This window comes from Acipenser ruthenus, chromosome 3, assembly GCF_902713425.1.
Source record: "Acipenser ruthenus chromosome 3, fAciRut3.2 maternal haplotype, whole genome shotgun sequence".
Taxonomy (NCBI): Eukaryota; Metazoa; Chordata; class Actinopteri; order Acipenseriformes; family Acipenseridae; genus Acipenser; species Acipenser ruthenus.
This window is the reverse complement of record NC_081191.1, coordinates 39,054,139-39,078,127: the sequence shown is the minus strand read 5'-3', so window position 1 is coordinate 39,078,127 and position 23,989 is coordinate 39,054,139. Positions and strand designations below refer to the sequence as shown.

The window sequence follows — 23,989 nt, the reverse complement described above, 5'->3', positions numbered from 1 at the left end:
GTAAGTGATCTACAGTAGTGTATGCACTGGAAAACAATGCCTGTTGAAAACAAATATTTAGTTCCAGGACCAGGGTTGAAAACATACAACATATTGGTCTCCTCAGTCAATCAAATGACCTGGAAAGTTGGCATCTGAGTTGATCTGTCTCCCTGGAAACAAAAAAGAAAGGGTGTTTATTTCTTCCACTGGTTTTGTGGCAAAGCAAGGATTTTATCTTGAAGTGGTGCAATAGCTATATCATAAATTATGGAACCAAAGGAATATGCAATCTAATGTAGTTTGAAAGCTTGTGTAGATTCAGGAAACCAATCCATGTTAGTGTTGTTACCAAACAAGGCTTAAAGGCTGGTCAGCCCCAGGGGAGGAATACCATTATCACAAAAATATTGATGCACTGGAAGACTCCTCAAATTCGATTGAAGCTGTGTTTGTTTCTCATTTAATCATTAACATTCGTAAGAGTTTAACAGAACATTAGTTTCCTATGCCTAGCTGGCCAGTTAGCACTAATCATGGTTATACCTCTTACTAGACTTGGTTAAATTATTGAAATCTAACATTGCTTTTCATTTCAGATTTTCATTGAGAAAGTACATCAGGGTTAGAAACTAACAATATTGTGCTACTAGTCCAAAGGACTAGTACCTTTTGAAACTTGCTAGTCCTGATGTAAACTTGCTAGTCCTTATGTGAAGTGCCTAAGTTGGAATCAACAACAGTTGGGGTCCCTAAAAATAGGCTTAGATTTTATTTTGCTAAAAAATAAACACTGTCATTTTTTTGTTTTTTAACAAAGCACCTTCATAAACGCTCATACAGATCGATCAATCACCTGTTTGCACCTCGTTACTGAGTGTCTACCAGACGGAATGACAAAGAAAAAAATTCTCTCTGCTGTGTTACCTTGCCGACCATGAAGCTCTGCCTGAAATGACACGATGACACAAATAAAATGTTTATTTTATTGTACATTTACATGTGTTGCTATTTACAAAAATGCTGGCTGACTATGAATTACTATCTACAATAATTAATGTACTCACGTACATATGCGGTCTTCACTAAAGTCCCAATTTAAAGGCGGTACGTTTCACTGTAGCCCTCGGGATTAAATTGTTAGCTAGGTGGCTAAGTTTTTTTAATTAGTGGGAGAAAACCGCTTCAGCAAGTAAAGTAGAACCTGCCAGAACTGACGGACAATGAATTTACTAGGTTTAGATACTAATGAGAGCATAACAAATACAAAAGAAAAGCAAAGGAAATGCAGATATTTTCAAGAAAGCTGGGAGACTTTTGTATAAATGGATTTTATATTTTTAAACGCTGCAATAACAGTTCTGCTTGTGAAGCGTCCACACTATAATTTGACAACAGGTGATTTATTTGCACTGTGCAGGACCTTATTTTCCCCCATTGGTGCTTGAGCCCCGGTGCAGCTATTATTAGTGATTTAAAGCCTGGTTTTCAAATGAACTGATTATTGCTCTCCAATACTGTATTGGTATAAAAAAGTGTGTTTTAAAAAAGTAATTTCAGCTTCCAATCGCTTGAAATATGCTGACAATAATGTAAACAACACCAAGCTACAGACAGCGAGTCCCAAGCTTTAAACGTGTTACTGTTTATAGATAAGAACTCAACTTTATTATGAATATATTGTGTTATTATGTTTTAAGCAACATACTACGATAATGTTCATTCTGGTAATTGTTTGTTTATTAGTTTTAAAATGTTTATTAAATTTTGACCTACTGTTTGACCTCGTTAGTTGCTAATGACACCCAGTATAAATCTCCACATTTTTGTAAAATGACTTTACACTTACTTCAAAAAAATGCAAATCATTTCAGTAAATTCAAACGATAAACTTTGCATTCCTCGCAGAGGGAGAACACAAACGTAAAATGCCATTAAGTGGGGTTGGCATTGCAGGGATGAAGGGTGGTTTCAGTTCCGAGTGACTGTTTTCTAAACATTATTTGTGAATGCTTATTCACCACTGCTACACAACGTTAGAAAATTGACTTCCCTGCATTTTTTAAACACAAGACTAAACGTGAGAGTATATGTGTACATTTGTTTTAAGTACTTGCCCAGAGGACTATGAGACACAGACATCAACTAGTCCTCATCAGATTTAATTCGCCTCAGGCGAGCGGGCGAGCGGGAGTTTCTAACCCTGTACGTACTTTAATGCTGACTTAGACTTTTATGGGGCATGCATTAACTACAACCTTAAAGTTTAATTGTTATGTTAATTTGAGCTACTGTACAAAAACTTGGTCTTACAATGAAAACTTCTCAAAACAAATCCAACAATGTCTCTTTCGCAACCATTTAGTCCTGTATTAATAATATTATAGTCCGAGAAATTGCTACTCTTGATGTAGTTACTGCATTCACTGAGTCTCCTCCACTTGTACTAGGCTGTTACAGTTGTTATAGTTGTTTTCTGTAAATCTTCTTTTCTCAGTCTCTTGTGCTCTCCCTTTCCAAGTTGACAGACATGCTCCCTAAAACAAACAAAAAAAATACAAAAATGTCCACAAATATTTTTTAAAAATAAAGAAACAATAATATTGCATTCCTTATTGATCACCTTGCTATAGCAATATAAAGCATCCTGACTCTCTCCAAACACAGAATATTGTATTTGTTATGTAGATTTACCTTCCAAAAATGTGGTTAACAGATAGGTAAATTGGTAGGTTGGGCTGACGAGGATTAAGATGGTGCCAAGAAATGCTGAAGATCAACAATCCAATCACTTACTCGCCAGGCACAAACACGCATTGCAAGTGAGTGGATAAAAAAAAAAAAAAGAAACCCCTGACTTCTTGGTCACATGTTTCTGGTAATACCCCAGCATTTCTATGGTCCTTTCTCTAGCTACCGCATATAGTATATTCACAATTGGCCATTGAGGCGCCAGGAACCAAAAAAGTGCAAGAAGCTTGATAACTTGCAAACTCAAGCTGTGCAGCAAATTTGCTATGCATATTCTTTCCACATTCAATTTAAATATCATACGTAATTCACATTTCTTAATGCATAACACACCCAGAACACAGCTTATTTGAAACGCTGACAGCAATGCTCTCCCTGGTACAGATACAGACTTCTGCAAAAGCACTTCTATCAGTGCATTAGCATCTTACTACACAAAATGTTCTTACAGACTACCACCTCGGACTGGACTTTCTGCATCCTTTTACACCCTTGTGGATAGTTTACCCCACGTCATTGAGATCCTTTAACACCCAACGTTTTGAGATCAATCAGCTGCTAGGAACCAGATGACCGAATGCCCTCTCTCATTCGTAAATGTTCTTATGTTCTTAGCTGCTTCAATGTACTCCACAGCCTCATAACTCTCTCCCTATCACTGCACCAGCCCCTCCTTCAACCAGCAAATACACACATGCATACTTGTGGATGCTAGGCCGCCAGTTCAAAGAAACAAACCACTGACCCCCATTATGCACCCCTTAGTGACTTCACCCAAAATAAACCACTAAAATCACAACAATCCACATGGGACTGGCATGAGACTCCATACATTGACAGCTAATGTATCCACAAGGAGTGAAGCAAGTGATGTCAGTCACAGTACCAAGCTTCAAGAAACACGGCCTCCACAGTCAATCATCACAGTCAGCACTTTATTCCCTAAATGCCAATATCAGACCAAATGTGGATGTATTCCAAATGTCTACCGAATGGTGTATGTAACTTTTTTTTTTGCAGCTTTATATATTTTATTTCTCCTTTCTCCTTATCTGCTGTTTTGATACAGGCATGAATACTAGCATATGTCTTTTGTTTGGAAGGGAGAAAGTGGATGGGGGGGGGGGGAGAACTTAATTTTTCCACCCACTCACTCTTTTAGTTCTTGGCAGTTCAACGCAATAGAGTTTGTTCAGCCATAGGCAGCAAGCTGCTACAGATTAAAAAGTAATTAGTTTGACTACAAGGAAAAAGACATAGGGATGTTTTGGACTGAATTTAAGAATGTTTTTGGGGTGACTGAACCTGTGGTCCTGAGAGAATCTGATTTTTCAAAAGCAGGAACTGTGCTTGGGTTGGGTTAAACTGTGTAATTGGGCATGTCCACATAACTTTGACCATGATGGCCCTACTCCACTGGTCCTAAAGGTTTGTTGACCACAGGCACATTTGTGTTTTTCTTTTTAAGTTCGAGGGCACGATAATTATTTTCTAGTATCTAAATTTCACCTTCCAAATTATTGGGCAGGGCTCTACTTGAGTGTTTGGAATGGGTTATCAAGCCATGTTGTACTAGTTTCTCAAAGCTGTTTACTCCAAATAACACCAATAAAACATACTCCAAAATGTAAAATAAAATGATAATCAATTATCAAATATAAAATGGCACAAAGGCAGTGTTGGAGAGCACAGAGCAGTTGATTTGTAATGACTAGTTCTTCTGCTAATAAACTATCAGTATTGCAGATTATGTCAGCTGCCATGGCGGGCACCACACTTTGGTCTCATGGGCAAAATATTCCTGAAGCTCTTCGGCCCACCTGCTCTACTATACTCTTGTGTCATCCATAAAGTAGATCAATTACTGTATTTCTCTTCTAGTTTAGAGGAACAATGAGCTATTGTTTTGTGCTCCTTACCACATTCTCTCCCAGCATCTTTTATGTTCTTTATGCTTTCTTAAAGGGATACTAAAGGGATCATCAACATTTTAATTACTTACCTGGTTACAGTTCTGTTATGCAAGTTCTCTTATTATCCACTTTGTGTCTGCTTAGATCGTTATTATTTACTATGATTTTGTACAGAGGCTTTTCACATGCCAACTCGCAGCCAGGGGCTATTTTTAAAATGCTGGATTATAGCAGTTAGTTAGCGTGGTAAATGATGATATACAGTGAGCAGAAACAACAACAGGGAATGATAGAGAACACACAGAATAGGATATTTGCTTGGTAAGAAATGTCAATACTATGTAAATATACTGTAGATGACATGAAGTATCCCTTTAATCCCTGGTCGAGCTTGGTTTGTGACGCACCGTACAGTAGTACAATAAGACCACTGCTGTATTTGTGTTCCATTCCAGAGGCCTGTTCTTGAAGCACTGTGCTACAGCGTTGCAATGAGAGATACAAAAAGAAAAGAGCACTTAGTGAGAGGCAATGAAAGTGCATTCACTGAACTACTCCAACACAGAAATGCCTGCCCTATTAATGACACAATGTGTGGCAAGGATACAGTAGCACTGATTCAATGTGACGAGTGTGCCGTGTTTTTTTTTTTTTTTTTTTTTAATTGTTTTGGAGGGATACTTGACCAATGATTACTGCCTCTGAGCCACTAGCTTTTAGTCATCTCTTATGAAACATCAGTAAATCATCCAGTCTTTGGGTACAGAAGTACCTGCTATCAACTAGGGGGTTAATAGACAAGTTTAGAGCTGAAAGTTGTTTTTTAATGTTATCCAAATGTTAAATGTTTAAAATTTTGCAATTTAAACGTTACCAGAAATATGCATATGAAATACAGATGTTGGCCTTCGCGTTTATACAACACTGGAATAGACAGCTCCAATTACATAGGATGAATCAACTAAGTCAGTTTATCCTATGGTCAGTACAGAATCAATAAACCAACCATCATAAAGGCTTTACTTTAAACCTCAGCACAGCTTGGCCTCTAATCATTCTGATGAAACTGACACAGACCTGCACTGTCCAAATACCTGTCTAGATAATTTATACATACAATACTTGGTAGTTATAACTTTAGGACTGGTTGTGTATAGTATAAACAGCCCTTGACATTCCATTCTGGAATTTGTTTATCCCCTTGTACACAATCAGCCCTAAAGTTATCGCTTAAGTAACTATACAGTGTAAGGTTATTTATTTAATATTCAGTATTTATTCTTGGTCTATTCCATATACACACTGATGCTGTACACAGTGTTATACAGTACACATTCATATTCATAGTCATTTATTTTAAAGTTGGGAGTGCTTCTAGGCATGTGAAAACATTTAAACGTATAAATCTAGTAAGATGTGGTTAAATGTTGAATAACATGCTAGATGTGTAACCGGTCACCAAGCGCATATTTTTTAATGTATCAATTTTATTAATTTATCATCATATGCAGCAGTCCGTCGTGTATCCAACTGTTGTGGTGCCACAGTAAGGGCGGATATTATAAAAAGGAAGGGGTTTGGCATTGCCTCCCAAGTAGTTTTTCTAATTGTTGCAACAGAAAGATTGACGCTAGGGCAGGTTTTATTCTCGGTCGATCTAGCACTTCATTGGTTCTCTGTGTGTTCATGCTGTAGTGGGCGAGGTATGAGTTGGTCAGTCCACATGGGGTAAGGAAAGCGTTTTTTTCTGACGTTTGTTATATATATAATTATTATTTTTATCTGGGATCACCACTGCAACCCCCGGCGACTCGGGAAACGGAGGCTAATACACGTGTCCTCTGAAACGTGTTCCTGCTAAGCCATCATTTTTTGCACTGCAGATCCGCTGCGAAACCACCAGCCCTGTAGTGCCAGAGGACAACACAGATCTGAATGGCTACACTGCAGACCCGCAGGCGCCCTATCAGCCACAGGGGGGTCGCTTGTTATATATTTTTTATGAAATTGCATCTCTAAACAAAGGAATTCAGCAAATCCACATTTGGAATTATTTTGAGGAAAGAACGAGAAAACCGTGATATGTAAATAATTATGCCAAACAAAATTGCTGTACCACAAAAAACAAGTTCAGTGCTTCATAATGGAATGAAAACATTCGGAATTACTGTGGATGGTGTTACTGAATGCAGTAAAAAGCAAACATCCATAATAAACAGAACGCTCTAGATGGTGACTGTGAATACGTATAACACGATTTTAAAAGTTTTTTTTCAATATTCATTCAGAGAACGGATAAGTGTAAATGAATTATGTATAGGCTTTAATTTACCAGTACACTTTGATGCAAATCATTTGTTTTAAAAAAAAAAAAAAAAAAAAAAAAAATCTATAATTAGTCAACAGATGGGGATATTTAAAAAAATAAATAAAATAAATTAGAATTTCCCCAAAAAATGGATTTACCGTTTGTGGCATCAATCCCTGAACAAGAGAGTTAAAATAACAATGTATTGGAATCTGTGCATTTGATAGATTCTGTAACATATGTAAGCTTTGTTGTGTGCTTTTTTAAAAAAAAATTATTGTTAGTATATTATTGTTTAGTTTAGTTCTTTGAATATAATGTAATGTCAAAAAAAAAGGTTTAGTTTAGTTTATTCACTGTGTGCCCACAGGGCCAGCACAGGTACATCTCCATAGCACAGTACAAATACAAAGAGACATTTACTAAGAAAAATAATAAAACAAATTCTTATAAACACCAAATTGCCATTGGGCTTTTTTATTTATTTATTTATTTATTTATTTATTTATTTTATTCTATTGATATTTTTTTTTAGTATTACATGCAGGACAGCCGCTATTAAAAAATGTGCACAGATGAATCTACCGATTTTAATCTACAGGTTAATCTCTAATGCCCGTAAATTAACTGCTCAAAAATGTGAATCGAGTGATAGCGCTAATTTCAGTATATACTTTGGCGTGTGTGTGCGTTTTGTTTTTTTTTAAATTTTTTTGTGTCTGCGATGTTAAAACGTTCTTTGCTAATTGGAGTTCTTTGCTTGGAAAATACTAACCAGGGCTGTCAGTATACATCAGATTGTAATATAAAGAGTGTGTGTATGTTTATATGGGTTAAACGTTTTAAATGCTGACACCTGCATAGCATTTAAACATTCATAAAAATCTACCAAAAGCACATCCCTAAGTGCTTCCAAATATGGGTTATGTGAGTGGTTAGTAATATTCCAAATATGTTAAAAGTTTAACCTTAAAATGTGTTTAATCGTAATGTTTAAAGTCTTGTTCTTTGGTATTTATGTGTGGATGCTAACGTGCAGTTTGTTGTGAAAAGCAGTTTAATCTAGTCTAGAGTATAGTGCTGAAAGAAGTTGGCTGCAGTTGCAAAACAAATAAGGCTGTGACTGATAACAACAAGGCAATGTTCAAACTGTAAAGGAAATTACTAAAATGTTTCTATGGCTGACCAAGTTGAATTACATTTTTCCTGTATATTGCTGACCCTTGACACTTGTCAGTACCTTTCTTCGATGTACATTAGTCCTGTTTTGCCAGCAGTGTTAAAACAATGGAAAATATTATTGCCCTCTATTGTCTGGCCAACTGTATGAGTTATTTGTAAACAGTGCTTGCCAATAGTGCGGGCGTGCAGTGGCTAGAGCTTCACAGCAATACAGGGAGCCAAGTGTTTAGAATTGAGAACTATAACCCCACGTGGGGCATTGTAATGGGAGATCTGTGCTGACTATCTGGCGTATGTGTGGTTCTGCAGGAAGAGGACAGCAGCCTTGTAAGATCCGCCTGTCAGTCATGGCGATGACACGGAGAGGTGGGGAAGAGGGTGTGTTGGCTTTCCCTCTCTCCGAGTGGCTGAGAGGTGGGCCTTGGGGGATTGCTCGACCCATAAGAACTGCGCTTGGTTGTGCATTCTGGGGACCGGAGAGAGGATACCCAGTGACGCTGGCGGAAGACGTCAGTGTAAAGAAAGAGCAGGCAAGCACGGCCTGCCTTCAAAGATACTAAAAAGTAAAAGAAATAATTGTGTACCCGAGGGGACGTGTGTAATTATACGGTGGAACTCTGGCCACCCCAATGTATAGAAAATAGCGGAGCATAGGCCTGTATTGACCGGCTTAGTGGCAGTGGGGGCACTGCATAAGCAGCACTTTTGTTTTGTAGTTTTATTACTTTCGCCTTTTGTTTTCATTATTATTTTTGAGCACTTGTATGTGCACTGGACTGTATACCAGTATTGGTAACCCCGTGGTCCTGTTTACTGTTGCCAGTATTCAGGCCACGGACAACAGCGCCCTCGGTGGGTAAAAATAAATTGTGCGCCTGAGCTGCATTACAAATAAAACCTTCTGTAAACTCATAAAACCTTCCCTGTAAACTAATTAAAGGGGAAGTCTCTTTGGGGCTTTTAAAGATTAGTAATAAATAAAATCGGAAATGCATGCTTGCCTTGTTATGTCTTGATTGCTGTGCTGCTGCATGTTATGCCATTAAGCTCTCAAGATGCAAGCAAAATGGCTTTACAGTGCGATAGAAACATGGAAAGATTTTTAAAGATTTTTTTTTTCTCATTCTTGAAACCTGTGTGGAGGAATTTAGTTCCCTTCTCATGAAATCAGACGGTTTTGAGCACGAAATCAGCTACAGGACTCGTAAAGGTAAATCCAATTTGTTTTGTTGTGTTAAACTTTCATGTGTTGTATTTGGGCGGCCCCACTTTGGGAAACAGAATGTTTTCTATACATATTAAAAGGTAAACTATACCACACTACAGACTCATTTTTCAGTAGTCCAAATGGCTTCTTTTCTTGTGCAAATGGGACTGGCAAATCTCTACATGTACTGTACCTCCTTTGTCTTCAATAGTATTGTGGTTTTAGGAAGAATTAAGGGTTATAGTATTTTTTAAACTAAGAATTGACTTTCAGAATCTGTTTGAGAACTGCAGCACTACACTTTACCTTTACAGATTTCAGTGAACTAACTTATTTGCCTGCAGAAAGGGATAACTTTTAAGCTAGTGTGTTTTTTGGGTTCAGCATTCATATTTTTTCAACATATCAAAGCCTTATCTGGTACTGTAGGAGCTATTAATAGCAGTATGTTTTGTAAAAAAAAAAAAAAAAATACATTCAGGAAAGAAATATATTTGCTCTAACATACTTCTTTCAAAACTGCACGACTAACACCTGCATAATGTATAGAAGTTCACAACAGGAAGTATTTATGGAATTATATCGTAGCTATAAGTACTTTTAAGGGAGATGATAAAGGCATACAAGTGCATTTGTAGTCGGTACTGAACATGGAACTAATACAGGAGGTACAAGGAGCAAGCTTCCATCATACAGTAACTTAAAAATCTTCAGGGCCATGCCTCTGCTGTTGCTTAAATTTATGTAGCTTCTGATGTTTCCAGCATTGCATCAGGATCTCGGCTAACATCCCTACAAAGTCTTCTAGTGCATAAACAACATTTTACATACATACTGCACCAATAGTCAAAGGCACATACCAATTTTGATGGCAGTGGTTAAAGTACATGAGGATCTTTAATAAATTAGCTCCACTATTTCATTTTGCCCACCCACATATGTCTTTTCCCCTAGGGTACTGGGTTAACTTACTGTACATATTAACTTTTTACTTCCTTGTGTATGTCTAGTCCTAGCTGTACAATTGACTACAGTATTTTTGTGGAGTAACTGGTAGTACTGTATGCTGTGAAAAAAAATGTTAATTATACATCCCAGGAGGACACATGATTATTTTTTTTGTTTAAGATCTATAGCTGGGGTCTTTATCGATTTTAATATTCACTGTCACATCTGTAGTGCCATCAGTTGGAAGAAGTTTCTGAAGCAGTCAATCAATGAAGACCAACATCTTCTGGTTTAGGAATGTCAAAAACAAATACAGTAAATGGAAATTAATTTTCTGTGCAGCCCCACTTAGCTATGTGTGCTCCTGTACGTTTTAGCTTTACACTAAACAATAATTCTGTGGTGTCTGTTTTACTACATTATTTAGTTTAGCCTTCTGTGCACTCAGAAAGAACACAGACCTTAAAATAGCTAAAAGCTCTATGAAAAACTACACAAGTAAGCTAATCTCGTTCAAACTCCACTAGCCTGCAGTATACTGTAAATAGCAGCCTGAAATTGTAAAAGACCAAAACCATACTAAGAATATTTAGTTTCAATGACAGTGTAATCTTCACTGTATTTGATGTCTAACAGTATTGCACATGAGCCCATGTGAACAATAAGCATATGAACTGCGTTGTTCTATGTGCAAGCCAGACACATCACCTATCTGTTATTGAGTCTTACGGTATATGTGCCATAGTATTTATCTACATACAGTACATGGCCTCTCAAGCAAACAGCAAGTCTGGTAGTTTTCAATTCTTACCATCACTTGTCTGCAAAAGTGCAAAGTGGCCAGATTAGTTGTGGTTTTGTGGTATGTACTACTGTCCACTGTTGGGACTAAGTTGTAAAACTAAACATGGTTGTGAGGCACTGTAGAACTACCATACAGTAGATATGTGTTGCTGGTGAATTCAGACTTACCCATGTTTTTTACATTGAACATTTTTTGCTGCTACATTTACATGCATGTAAAGAATACATTGTGGACAGGCTTGCATGACTGACAATAAAAAGGGTAAGTATTTAACTGTTAAATAATGTTTTTTATTTACCTTTTGAAAATGTGTGTATCTGTGTACCTGTAAAACGCTTTGGAAGCAGAACCTATTGTGTACAAGGGTCAAAGTAGACGCTGCGGAACCACTGAGAGCCGCTATCGCTGTACACCATAAGCCAATGGTCCCCTACTCATTAACCCAAGTCCTTCTTTGAGCTGATTTCATTGTCAGTCTTGAGTCCTAAAGATGTTTTCAGGAAAGCTGCCTCCATAGTTGGACTGGGAATTGACCCCACAGAGAATTGAATGCACATTTATCATGAATTTGATATTGTCAGCTTATTCTGCACTCTGACCTCAAACATAATGAATGAGAACTGACAAGTCAACAACAGCTGTTTATGCCAGACAACTGGATGGATTATTGATTAGATTTGTAGGGCAAGAACCAACATTCCTATCCAATATCTGACAACAGTTGAACTCAAATGTTGGAAAACATGGATTGAGAATTGATTAGCAGTTTGCTACGCATGTGGACTGGCAGAGCTATACTGGTGTTCTTTTCTGAAAAGAAACTAATATTGCAGATAGCAGACTGTTTGGTTCAAATTGCATGTACTGCTAACAATTGATAAGAGACCTTGTGTCTACAAGCTTCTTGTCCAACATTGACTGCAAGCTAACAAGATAACAGTGCTATGCACCAGAAGGGGCCAGGCTCTAAGACTTTTGGGAATACAAAGCATAAAGGAGCTAAAAGGCTCCCAGGGACTGCCGTTGGACCCAAAGGTTCACAGGGAGAGTAAGAGATAATGCCACTGGACTCAAAGGGTCTAAGGCAAAACGGAGAGATAGGAACAAGGAAGATGACAAAAACCAGATGTATGGACCTTTTTGGGGCACCAGGGGTCTGAAGAATGCACTGAGTTCAGAGGTCGTCACACTAGACTACACACACAGACACACACACATCACACATACACACTCACACTAAATGAAATATATGGTAACAGGATAATGTGTTGTACCTTTTCTATTGGTTAAGTGTCAGAGAAAGAGGAGGAGAGAGACACCTATGCAGAAGGGTATTTAATGTCATGCAACAATTGTAAGAACGAGTATTCTGTTTGTCCTGTACCTGGGACCAGACTCCCTGCATATTTCAATAAACCTAACAACTGAGTGAAGAAAAGGACTCTGTGCATTTTCTTGAATCTACTTACTCACCATCCTCTTTTTTAAGTTACATCATCAAACATGTACATTTTTGATGGAAAAGCATCATGATGATGATGATGATGATGATGAAGGTTTGATTATTATTTTTTCAAATAGTCAATATTCCCTTTTTGTGTGTTTGTTTTCCTTAGTAGTTGTGTGTTCCTTATCAGAAAAGAAGGTGTTAGATCTTTCAAAATGCCATTTTATAATGTATATCCTGTTATTACTCAATTACTTTTCAATTTAGTATTACCTGTGAACATCCATAGCTGACTTTGGTAAACAAAAATACTAATAACCTACAACCAAGAATATCTATTGTGGCTTTTAGAATTATTACTTTTTTTTTTACTTTTTTTTTACTTCCTTTAAGCATACCTCTGAGGGGAGCTTCTATGAATGTGCAACTCTGCATCGACCACCCTACCTACTGTACATCTGTGAATATCTCATAAACCACTTTATATTTTGAGTATTATGGAAACTCCTATAGCAAAATCTAATGGCACCTTCACAATGACCTGTGACCTAAGATGGTCATCATATTGGGGTCATATGACTTTTTGGATATTCGCTTCATAGTGTTAATCCCACAGTGCCACAGTGTTAATCCCTTGTATCTCAGAAACCATTTGAGGTAGTGATCTCATATTTGGAGTGTTGTATAAACTCTATATATTCAATGTGCTGGTTACCATGACATGTGATCTAATCTGGCTGAGATACTGACTTTCTGCTGTATAGAGACAGTACTTGTCATTTTATTTTGGGTTTACAAACCCATTCTGTCTGATATGACACTCCCCATTGAATATGCCACGGGTTCTTTGTTTTTATTCACAATAACCCATTTCTGTGTTCTAATAAAGCATCACAATAATTAAACCTTTAAAGACCTCTGAATTTCCAATGTATTACATGACCTACAGCCAGTCATGTCAATCCAAATTTGGTTTTGCAGTTGAAACTTAGCAATTTTTTTTTTTTTTATCTTAAACACCTGCTTTGGGTTTTTTGTGAAATAATTTAATAAAAAAAAACTTTCGAAAAATAGATTCCCCCCCCACCCAATTCATGCCAAAGCTGCCCGATTCCAGCCTTGCTGAAGCACCCCCAGATCATCACCGATCCTCCACCACGTTTCACAGTGGGTGTGAGACACTGTGGCTTGTAGGCCTCTCCAGGTCTCCGTCTAACCATTAGACGACCAGGTGTTGGGCAAAGCTGAAAATTGGACTCATCTGGGGGTGCTTCAGCAAGGCTGGAAACGGGCAGATTTGTCTTTGTGAAGGACGCATGAATCAAGCCAAGTACAAGGTTGTCCTGGAAGAAAACTTGCTTCCTTCTGCTCTGACAATGTTCCCCAACTCTGAGGATGGGTTTTTCCAGCAGGACAATGCTCCATGCCACACAGCCAGGTCAATCAAGGTGTGGATGGAGGACCACCAGATCAAGACCCTGTCATGGCCAGCCCAATCTCCAGACCTGAACCCCATTGAAAACCTCTGGAATGTGATCAAGAGGAAGATGGATGGTCACAAGCCATCAAACAAAGCCGAGCTGCTTGAATTTTTGCGCCAGGAGTGGCATAAAGTCACCCAACATCAATGTGAAAGACTGGTGGAGAGCATGCCAAGACGCATGAAAGCTGTTCTTGAAAATCAGGGTTATTCCACCAAATATTGATTTCTGAACTCTTCCTAAATTAAAACATTAGTATTGTGTTGTTTAAAAATGAATATGAACTTATTTTCTTTGCATTATTTGAGGTCTGACAACACTGCATCTTTTTTGTTATTTTAACCAGTTGTCATTTTCTGCAAATAAATGCTCTAAATGACAATATTTTTATTTGGAATTTGGGAGAAATGTTGTCAGTAGTTTATAGAATAAAACAAAATGTTCATTTTACCCAAACACATACCTATAAATAGTAAAACCAGAGAAACTGATAATTTTGCAGTGGTCTCTTAATTTTTTCCAGAGCTGTATATATATTTATTTTTCTTAAAAATATTTCCCAACATAAAACCAATGTCACCTTACAATAATTGATTTTGAGTTTCAGTGTTTTAAAATAAAATATCAAACAGAACGAAATTTCAATGTACCATTTGTAATTCAGTAATATGAGAGAATTGGTCAGGGGTCTGAATACTTTTGCAAGGCACTGTATATATTCCCAGCCAAAGTATATAAATACCACATTGGAGGTGCCAGTAGCATGAAAAAGCAGGTAACCATGACCAATATCTACAGAACAGTGTATAATAATCCCATGACTTAAAGGGATGACTATAGGAATCAGTTGAGAATATTGAGGCAACTGTATTAATTTAGCTAAACAAAACATAATTAGGGTGGACATGAATGAAGTCTTTAAAATCTTATAAGTAGTTGACAAAGTTAATCTTTACCATTTACTTTAAGCGCAGTACGGAAACTAGGTCCAGAGAACACTGTTGGAAATAATTGAGACTTTTAACAGAGGGTAGACACTTCTTTACACAGAACGGTGATGGTATGGTATGGGTGCTCTAGCCATATTGTTGATACTGAATCATTAGAATTCTATTAAACCCAACTTGAACGTTTGAAAATTTAAAAGAAACTAGGACCACTTTTCCTGGTGATTCCTCCTCTACTATAAAGGTAATGGGTCAGTCTGTGATATTTCATACTGATTTGTGAGTACATGGAGCCTAGGATGCAACCACTCACAAATCCGTATGAATAACCATAGACTACCCCATGGCATATACTTGAAGAAAGTATTACTTCAAATTCACGCCACTGCGTTTATTTTAAATTGTTAAAAACAGCTGCGGCACTTAATTGAGGGCAGCGTTTATTCGAGGACGCCGTTTTTCAAAAATACTATGGTTTTTGAACAGTGCAGTGTTTTATTACATGATTTAAGGCATTTTAGAAGCTGCGCCGTAAGAGCCTCCGATCTCCAGCAATATACTCTTGTGTGTTTCTGGGGCTTGAATACAGTACATTTTTACTGACAGTTAATGAGAGCCTATTAGGTGGGAGTTGGGAGGTCAGGGGAGTACTGTACCAGCGAATCAGGAGTGTATATTGGTTGCTATGGGGTGGGACAAGAAGAGGAGAGAGAACGATATTTGAGTGTGATGCAGTTGTTTTTCTTAACAAAAAAATTACCTCTGAATATCGGTTTGATTCTATTAACTAAAATATGTCCTCCTCAATTATTATTTTTTTTTCACTGTAATTTACCTGCTTGTTTGTAATTTCTCAAAGAGAAACCAAAACAAAATCTTCTCATAGATAGTAAGCAAGTTTTTTTTTTATTTGTTTTTTTAATATATATTTGAATAAAAAAACAAAACTTAACCCCCTACAAGAAGATATCTTCAGCCAGCTTCTGGATAGTGGTTAGAGTGACCAGCAAAGCTCTAAGTTCCTCTGAGTTTAAGTTTTCACCATCCAAGCTGAGGATAAACAGACAGCCCTTGTTGTTTTATTATTATTATTATTATTATTATTATTATTATTATTATTATTATTATTATTTCTCCTGTGCTGTATTGACACTGAACTCTGCTGGGGGAGAAAAAAAAAAAAAAAAAGATGTGAAATACTGCTGTGCTGTAAGTAGTTCACCTTGGGTTGTTTTTTCAGGACTGTACTATAAAATAAAATTTGCTTACTAAAGTGTGTGTACATTAGTTTTGTAATACATGCTAGATTGAGGCTGCAGTCTCTTAGGGGCGTCACATGTACTTAGGCAGAGTTGCACGTTCCTTTCTTTATTTTTTGAGGTGGGGTAGAAAATAATACCTTTTATGTTTCTTTATTGAGAGCGCCGTTTATTCGAGGGGGGCATCTATTAAAAAGCTGATATCTGAGTGAGGCGTTATTTCGAGGGTGCCGTTAATTCAAAGTAATACAGTACTTCCTGTATCTGCTGACTAACTTGGACTGCTCCACAGTTGGGCCTTGCTCCAATACAATACAACTCAGTACAGCTACATAACAATAAATGTAACCATGCCTAAGTTTACTGCGATACAGCAACTACACTGTATTACCTAATGCTAGAAATGAAGCAGAATCTGTGCAAGTCGAAGCCAACATTTTCCCACATTAGCTGGTACTTTGCAAACTTTTGAGCAATCGCTGTGCTGACGGAAATGGTATCTACAGAAGGTATGAACATGACATCTGCACAAAACAAGCCAGGTTTATTCGCCTTGAAATCATAAAATAGAAAATTGACAACTAAAGCATTACCATTTTCTGTCAAACATTTACGATTAAGATTGTCGGCGTTAGGCAGTGTTTTACTACAGACAGTACTGTCGCACAAAGTCACCAATACATACACCTCTGCAGTAAACAGTGGCTGTCCAGCAAAGCACAGCGCTGTGACAAACTCATTATCACAGTCATTCTATGCTTTCTTTTTATTAAAGCACATGTAAAAGCAGGATAAATGGATTGCTTGTCTCTTAGTTCACTTTCTTGTTTTAGTTTAATGTGTTGCTTATTTTTCAGTATATTCTTTTATTGTCAGTGCTAACATGTACCTCAATGCAGCAGTATTTGCAACACTATGCATCCTCTGCCTCATCTTACCCACTTCTGCTATTTTTGATTTTTGCATATTTCGAAACATTTGTTTTTTTTTGACTGTAAACTGATTTACGTTTTTTCTTCATTGCTCATCCACTAAAAATATTATATTTTCATGTAAACATTTCAGTTTAGTTTTTGATCAGCTAGTTACTACGCCCAGCAATTGCCACAATAATCAGGCTTTGATTGGCCAACATAATCAAGTGATAATGTGTTTGTGAAGTGACAGAGAACCACATTTTTAATGTTATTTGGTTATCTGACATCTAAACGTCTGCTGTATTCTAGGATATACAGTGTAGAGCTGCTTATTACAATGTCGGAGTCAAACAGCATTTTAATCAAAATATTGTGTATTTCCTAGAAAATAGTACCGGGAAAATATTAACAAAAATTGGGTATAAATTGGGGGCTCCCAAGTGGCGCATCCAGTAAGGCGCTCTGCGTGGAGTGCAGGATGCTCCCTATAGTCTGGACGTTGCTGGTTTGAGTCCAGGCTGTTCCTTTGCCGACCGAGGACGGGAGCTCCCAGTGAGCGGCGCTCAATTGGCCAAGCGCCGCCCGGGGGGAGGGAGGGTTAGGTCGCCCAGGGTGTCTTCGGCTCACTGCGCACCAGCGACCCCTGTGGTCTGGCCGGGCGCCTGTGGGCTTGCCTGTAAGCTGCCCAGGGCTGCGTTGTCCTCCGACGCTGTAGCTCTGGGTGGCTGCATGTGTGAGTCTGCAGTGTGTAAAGAAGCGGGCGGCTAACGGCACACGTTTCGGAGGACAGCATGTGTTCGTCTTCACCCCTCTCTAGTCAGCGCAGGGGTGGTAGCGGTGGGCTGAGCCTAAAAATAATTGGACATTTCTAAATTGGGGAGAAAACAATAAAACTAATTGGTGACTACTAAATTATATAAAAAAAACCAAAATAAGTTGGGTATAAATCAGTAAAAACTGACGTCCAGTTAAAAGAAAAAAAAAAAAATCCTGTAGTTTTTCGGTAAAATTCGGAATAAACCGGAAACACGGAACACTAAGTATACTGTAGGACCAGTGCAAACATCAAATCCATGCAAACATTTACCAAGATATACCTGTTGTCTTTAGTAACATAACCATTATAGTTTGAAGCACTGACCTTTAAATCACCAAATAGGTCCCTCCCTGGGGCTTTTACATATTTTTACAATCAGACATGCAATCAGGAGTTTGATTTTAAAAGGTTTGTCTGGAATGTCTCAATAGTATGGAGTATGAGTTCCAGCTATATACTGATAATAATTAACAGCAGCCACATGTAAATAGGGTAACTGTTACTCAGTCCTGTGCTAACTATGTTTTTGTCCTTGCTCTGCAGGTACTTTGTATTGGATATGGAGTCCGGGCTGCTGCAGTATTTTGTGAATGAGCCCAGCAAGAGCCAGAAGCCAAGAGGAGTCCTGCCTTTAACTGGGGCCACTGTCTCTCTCAGTGATGAAGCCCCTCACATGTTCATAGTATACGCTACCAATGGAGAGCTCTACAAACTCAGAGGTACAGTGCTGGACATTCTTTTTATACTCATTTGGTACATTGTTTATCTAGTAAGTTACTTCAGTGCAATTACCCTACTATGACATGTGAATCAGTGAAGCTAAAATAGGTAGATAGATAGATAGTAGGCTGGAATCAGCTTTTCTGTTTTGACCAATAGTATGTATATAGAGATATAGAGATATAGATATAGATACAGTGGCTCTCAAAAGTATTCACCCCCCTTGGGCTTTTCCACATTTTATTGTGTTACAACATGGAATAAAAATGGATTTAATTAGTTTTTGCCACTGATCAACACAAAAAAAGTCCATAATGTCAAACTGAAAAATAAAATCTACAAATTTGTTCTAAATTAATTGCAAATACAAAGCAGAAAATAATTGATTGCATAAGTATTCACCCCCTTTGCTATGACACACCTAAATAAGCTCTGGTGCAACCAACTGTCTTTAGAAGTCACATAATTAGTTGAATGGAGTCCACCTGTGTGCAATTAAGGTGTTTCACATGATTTTCAGGTTAAATACACCTGTCTCTGGGAGGTCCCACAGTTGGTTAGTACATTTCCTAACAAAAACTACATCATGAAGACGTAGGAACATTCAAAGCAAATCCGGAATAAGGTTCTTCAAAAGCACCAATCAGGGGTAGGATATAAGAACATTTCCAAGGCATTGAATATCCCCCGGAGCACAGTAAAGTCCATTATTAAGAAATGGAGAGAATATGACACAACTGTGAATCTGTCTAGAACAGGCCGTCCTCAAAAACTGAGTATCCGGGCGAGAAGGGCACTAGTCAGGGAGGCTACCAAGAGGCCTATGGCAACTCTAAAGGAGTTGCGTCTCCCTGCCCTCGTGTGGCTGTTGGCCAAATAAAGTGGCGCCACAACTGGTTTGTAGTGATGATGTAATGCACATTGTCTGACTGGAATATGTTACCATTGGCAGCTTCATCAAAGTGTTGCTATATGTAAGTGGGAGATACAGAACCACGTTTTGGGCAGGGGTATTAATCGTTTAAAAGTTTTCCAAATTTCTAAACATTTTAAACGTTATCAGAAATCTGCTTGTGAAATGTTGCCATTACTGTTTATACAGTAGTAACTATGCTTGTTTTATTTTTTTATTGCATGTTCAGTGTTTATTCATAGTCTATTCCATGTACACACACAATCTGAAAGTGTAAACATTTAGGAAATTAGATGTTTCAAACAGAAGTACAATTTAAAAAAAAATGCTTATCATGAAATTATAAACCCACAGACCATTACAAAATAAGGTTGCACTGATCTTTGTTACTGTATCAGCAGTTTCTTATGCCACATTGGTGTATGACTTGCAGCTAAAGAGCTGCCTGGAATTTGGACTGATACAGTATCAACAGGTTTTATTGTGTTTGTCGTTTTCTGCAGCTCTGTATTTGTCAATCAGTAAATCATTCACTAAACAGCTTGAGTGCCTTTTAATCACACAGAAGTTTGGGTTATGAAGAAGTCCTCACCCATCCTACCTTCTCCCCTCCCTCTTGAAGTTTTCAGAGTTTGGAAAGGGGTATAATAGAATTCATACATCATTAAAATTTTGCCGGGTCTGTTTTTAAGCACCCATCTGAAAAGATTTCCATGGAAATCAATCTTAAAATACAAGAAAGTGCAGTTCAAGGTTCAATGACAAGGCCTTTTTTTATTTAAATTACTTTGTGGCAGGATTCCAATATATTGCAACCTGCTTACAACTATTTGTTGGTAATCTGTAAAGAAACTTCACATACTGGCTAGTGACTCATTTGTTATTGTTATTACTTTTATTTGTAGCAGTAGTTAGTATTAGTGTTTTTATTATGGATATTCAATTCTGTGACCAGCTTTCCAAAACAAATCATCCTACACAAATCGACGTCAGCAAAATCAACAAAAGGCCTCGATTTCATTTTTTTTCTGGGCAAGAAAGGGACAAATTGTTGGAGGTGAAAAATGATGCTGGATGTGTTAGCATGATTTCCATTACTTGAGAGTAGATGTTAAAACTTCATGCTAATTTGAACTCTGCTCTCGGCAAGATAAGCACCAAGTAAGATGTAGCTTTACAGTAAACTAATGTGATCCATCTGTGTCTCCACCCATTTGCGTTTCCTTCCATATGATGTAGATGTCCTTCTGCCTGGTGTTGATGGCTGAAGTATAAAGCTGGCTCCAGGGATCAGCTTATTTTGCCTCCCTAGCACATCAGCACACACAATGGCTGCAATGCTGGCTCCGGGGATCAACCACAGTGCGGTCTCCCCAACGCAACAGCATGACAACCATCTGGATTGAGCTAAGTAGGGTACATCTCTGGGGTCTTCAAGTGGGCACCTTCCATCCTCAGTGTTTCGTCGACTAGCCCACGACACCTCAAGAGGGCTCGACGGCGATTCTGGCATCCCAGCATCAACCCCCTCCGTCCCCCACTCAACTCAGCTCAGCTTACTTACCCGTACATCAGCGTTTCTTTCTTTCTATTGTGCGTGAGATCCCCAACCAGAATCTTTCTATCTCAACCACAGTTGCTGCTCCTCTCTGCTGCTTCAGATAAGTTCTTCACTATGTGACGCAACTCTTGGCCACTGAATCCAACGTCATCTGAGAAACCGGGTTGTAGAGTGCCACAAATCCACGACAACCCATCTCCACTGGGTAAACCCATACTCTCCATCCTTGCTGTTCCGCTTCACCTGCTAGTTGAGCATACCGCAGTTTCTTCCTCTCGTATGCCTCGTCTACAGCATCCTCACATGGCACTGTTAACTCTACCAGGTGAACAAGGCATGCTGATCCAGACCACAAGACAATATCTGGTTGAAGGTTAGTGGTGGCAATCTCTGGTGGAAAAAAATAAGCCGTTGACCAACATCTGCCACATTTTCCAGTCTTTAGCAGCTTCCAGTTGTCCTGGGCTTAGCACCTTTTCTTGGTGGTTGCTCTCCTGGGCGGAGGAATGTTGTCTTTTTGTGTGTAATGTTTTGATGGAACTGGTGGCAACTTATTGGTCATGTTACTCTTGTCTTCCAGTGCTAAGGCCTAACATCGCAGCACCTGGTCATGGCGCCAAGTAAACCGCCCTTGGCTAAGAGCCACCTTACATCCTGTCAAATTGTGCCTTAATGTTGCAGGTGATGAACACAAAGGACATGAGGGATCCTCTCCTACCCAGAGGTTTAGGTTCTGTGGTGATGAGATCATATGTTGACCTGATGAGGAAACTGATCCTGCTCTGTTCCATTGTCCATAGGTCTTGCCAGCCGATCTTTCGTTGTTCCACACTCTCCCATCTCATCCATTCTCCCTTCTTGGCCTGGGAAACAGCCTTTACGCACCTCATCCTCTCCTCCTGCTTTTGCACCTCGTTGACTACCAGCTTCCTTCATCGAGCTGGGGCTGCCTCCATGTAGGAGGAGCTGAACTGAGTCCAAGACCCCTTCTTCCATGCTTAACTTGCCCCATGATATCACTGATTCGAAGGGCAGCATTTGCGTCTTCCACGGCTTTCTTTGCTGCCCACTTTCTTCCAGTTTTCAACACAGGTGCTGCCTCCCTTATGCATTTGTCGCGTGACTCTACTAATGTCATTTCCAGTCGGACCTTGGCGCACTTAAACTCATCGGTTAGAGCAGAGACTGGTAGCTGCAGTATTCCTTTACCATAAAGTCCCACTCTGCTGAGGCAGCGTGGAACTCCCAACCATTTCATGATGTATGCACTGATTAAAGCTTCCAGCTTCTCTACTGTTGTCAAAGAAACCTCGTACACAGTCAGTGGCCACAGCAGTCTCGGCAGAAGACTAACCTGAAAGCACCAGAAGTTTAATTTGTCTGGCAAAGCGCTGCTGTCTATGCTCTTCAACCCTTCCAATGCTTGTTGTCTAACTTCTCCCACACAAACTGTGTCCTTTAGATCCCCATCGTACCATCTCCCAAGACTTTTCACTGGCTTCTCAGACACTTATGGTATTGCCTCACCATTAATGTAGAACATTTTATCTACTACTTTACCTTTAATTATAGAGATGCTCCTTGATTCAATGTTATTCGTTGATTTACCCAATTGCCATGTAGTGCTGAATTATGAAGTTGAAAAACTAAATTGCAAATCTCCAAAGTAGGCTTTCACTAAATTTGTTATTGTCATCAGTACACTGAAAAAATCCATTGCTGCCCAAAGTTCATGTGGCACTGAACCATGCATTAGCCAAATCCAGGAATGTCACATGGAGCTCCTTCCTCTCCTTTTAAGCTGATTGAATTTGTTGCCAGATCACATTGATGTGTTCTAAGCATCCAGGGAAACCTGGAATGCCTGCTTTTTGTATTGAAGTGTCAATGAAGCACTTCTTTAATAGGTAAGTTTACAATCTCTGAGCAATAATGCTGAAGAAAATCTTGCCTTCTACGTTTAATAGGGAAATAGGGCGAAACTGACTGATGCTTGTAGAATCTTTTTCTTTAGGTATAAAAACTCCACCTGCTCGGCGCCATGCTCTTGGTACAACCTGTTTTTCCTATGCCACTTTCATCAATTTCCACAGGATTCGTAGAACTCCTGAAGCACTCTTGTATACAGATAAAACACACAACTACTATCCATAAAAATATGCACTTGCAAGCCTTATTCACAACACTATAAGGGAAGTATTGTGTGTAGGATGTACATGTTTACAGGGTTATGCTTACATTTATAATACACTCGCTTCTCACTTGTGTCTTTTCTTGTCACCAGAACCCCACAACGGAAATTAACCCTTTGCGGTCCCATTTATACAATGCGTCTCAAGCGCGTCTGGTCCAATTTATTTTCACACACGCAGTTTATTTTAGACGCGCTGTTTTAAAAGTACTTTTTTTCACAGTAAAACAGGTTTAAAAGACACTGCATATCAACAGGACACTCAGTACTGCATCTCCAGCCCTGCCCCACCCCTCATTCGCTGTTTTTTTCACATACCTCTTGATAGTAATGCATACCGATAAATCATCTCCTGATCACTCGTTTTATCACCAAACTCCTCAATAATGCGATCCAAGTCATTATTTTATTACTATAACATCTCAAAAAGTGCTGAATGCAGAAGCAGCTATCTTGTTTGTTTATGTCAGTGCTATCTATGTGATGTCAGTGCTAACTGTATTCATGAGATACGCCCCTTTTTTTCGGCTTCTCTCGGCTCCTATCGATCTCACTCGGCCATTGAATGGTTTTCTCGGCTTTCTCCGGAGAAAAAACAACTAGAGACCTGTTTTTTGCGTCTTTTTGATGATGTCGGACAGGG

General features: G+C 38.6%; 1 protein-coding gene across 1 annotated transcript in view; it reads left to right on the top strand.

Moving 5' to 3' along the window:
* The window catches only part of LOC117394366 (oxysterol-binding protein-related protein 10-like), a 130,137-nt gene that overhangs the window by 4,938 nt on the left and 101,210 nt on the right, over positions 1 to 23,989 (top strand). The window contains exon 2 of the mRNA XM_033992578.3: positions 18,505 to 18,680. Coding sequence (XP_033848469.2) covers positions 18,505 to 18,680 — 176 coding nt within the window. The remainder of the gene's footprint in view (positions 1 to 18,504; positions 18,681 to 23,989) is intronic.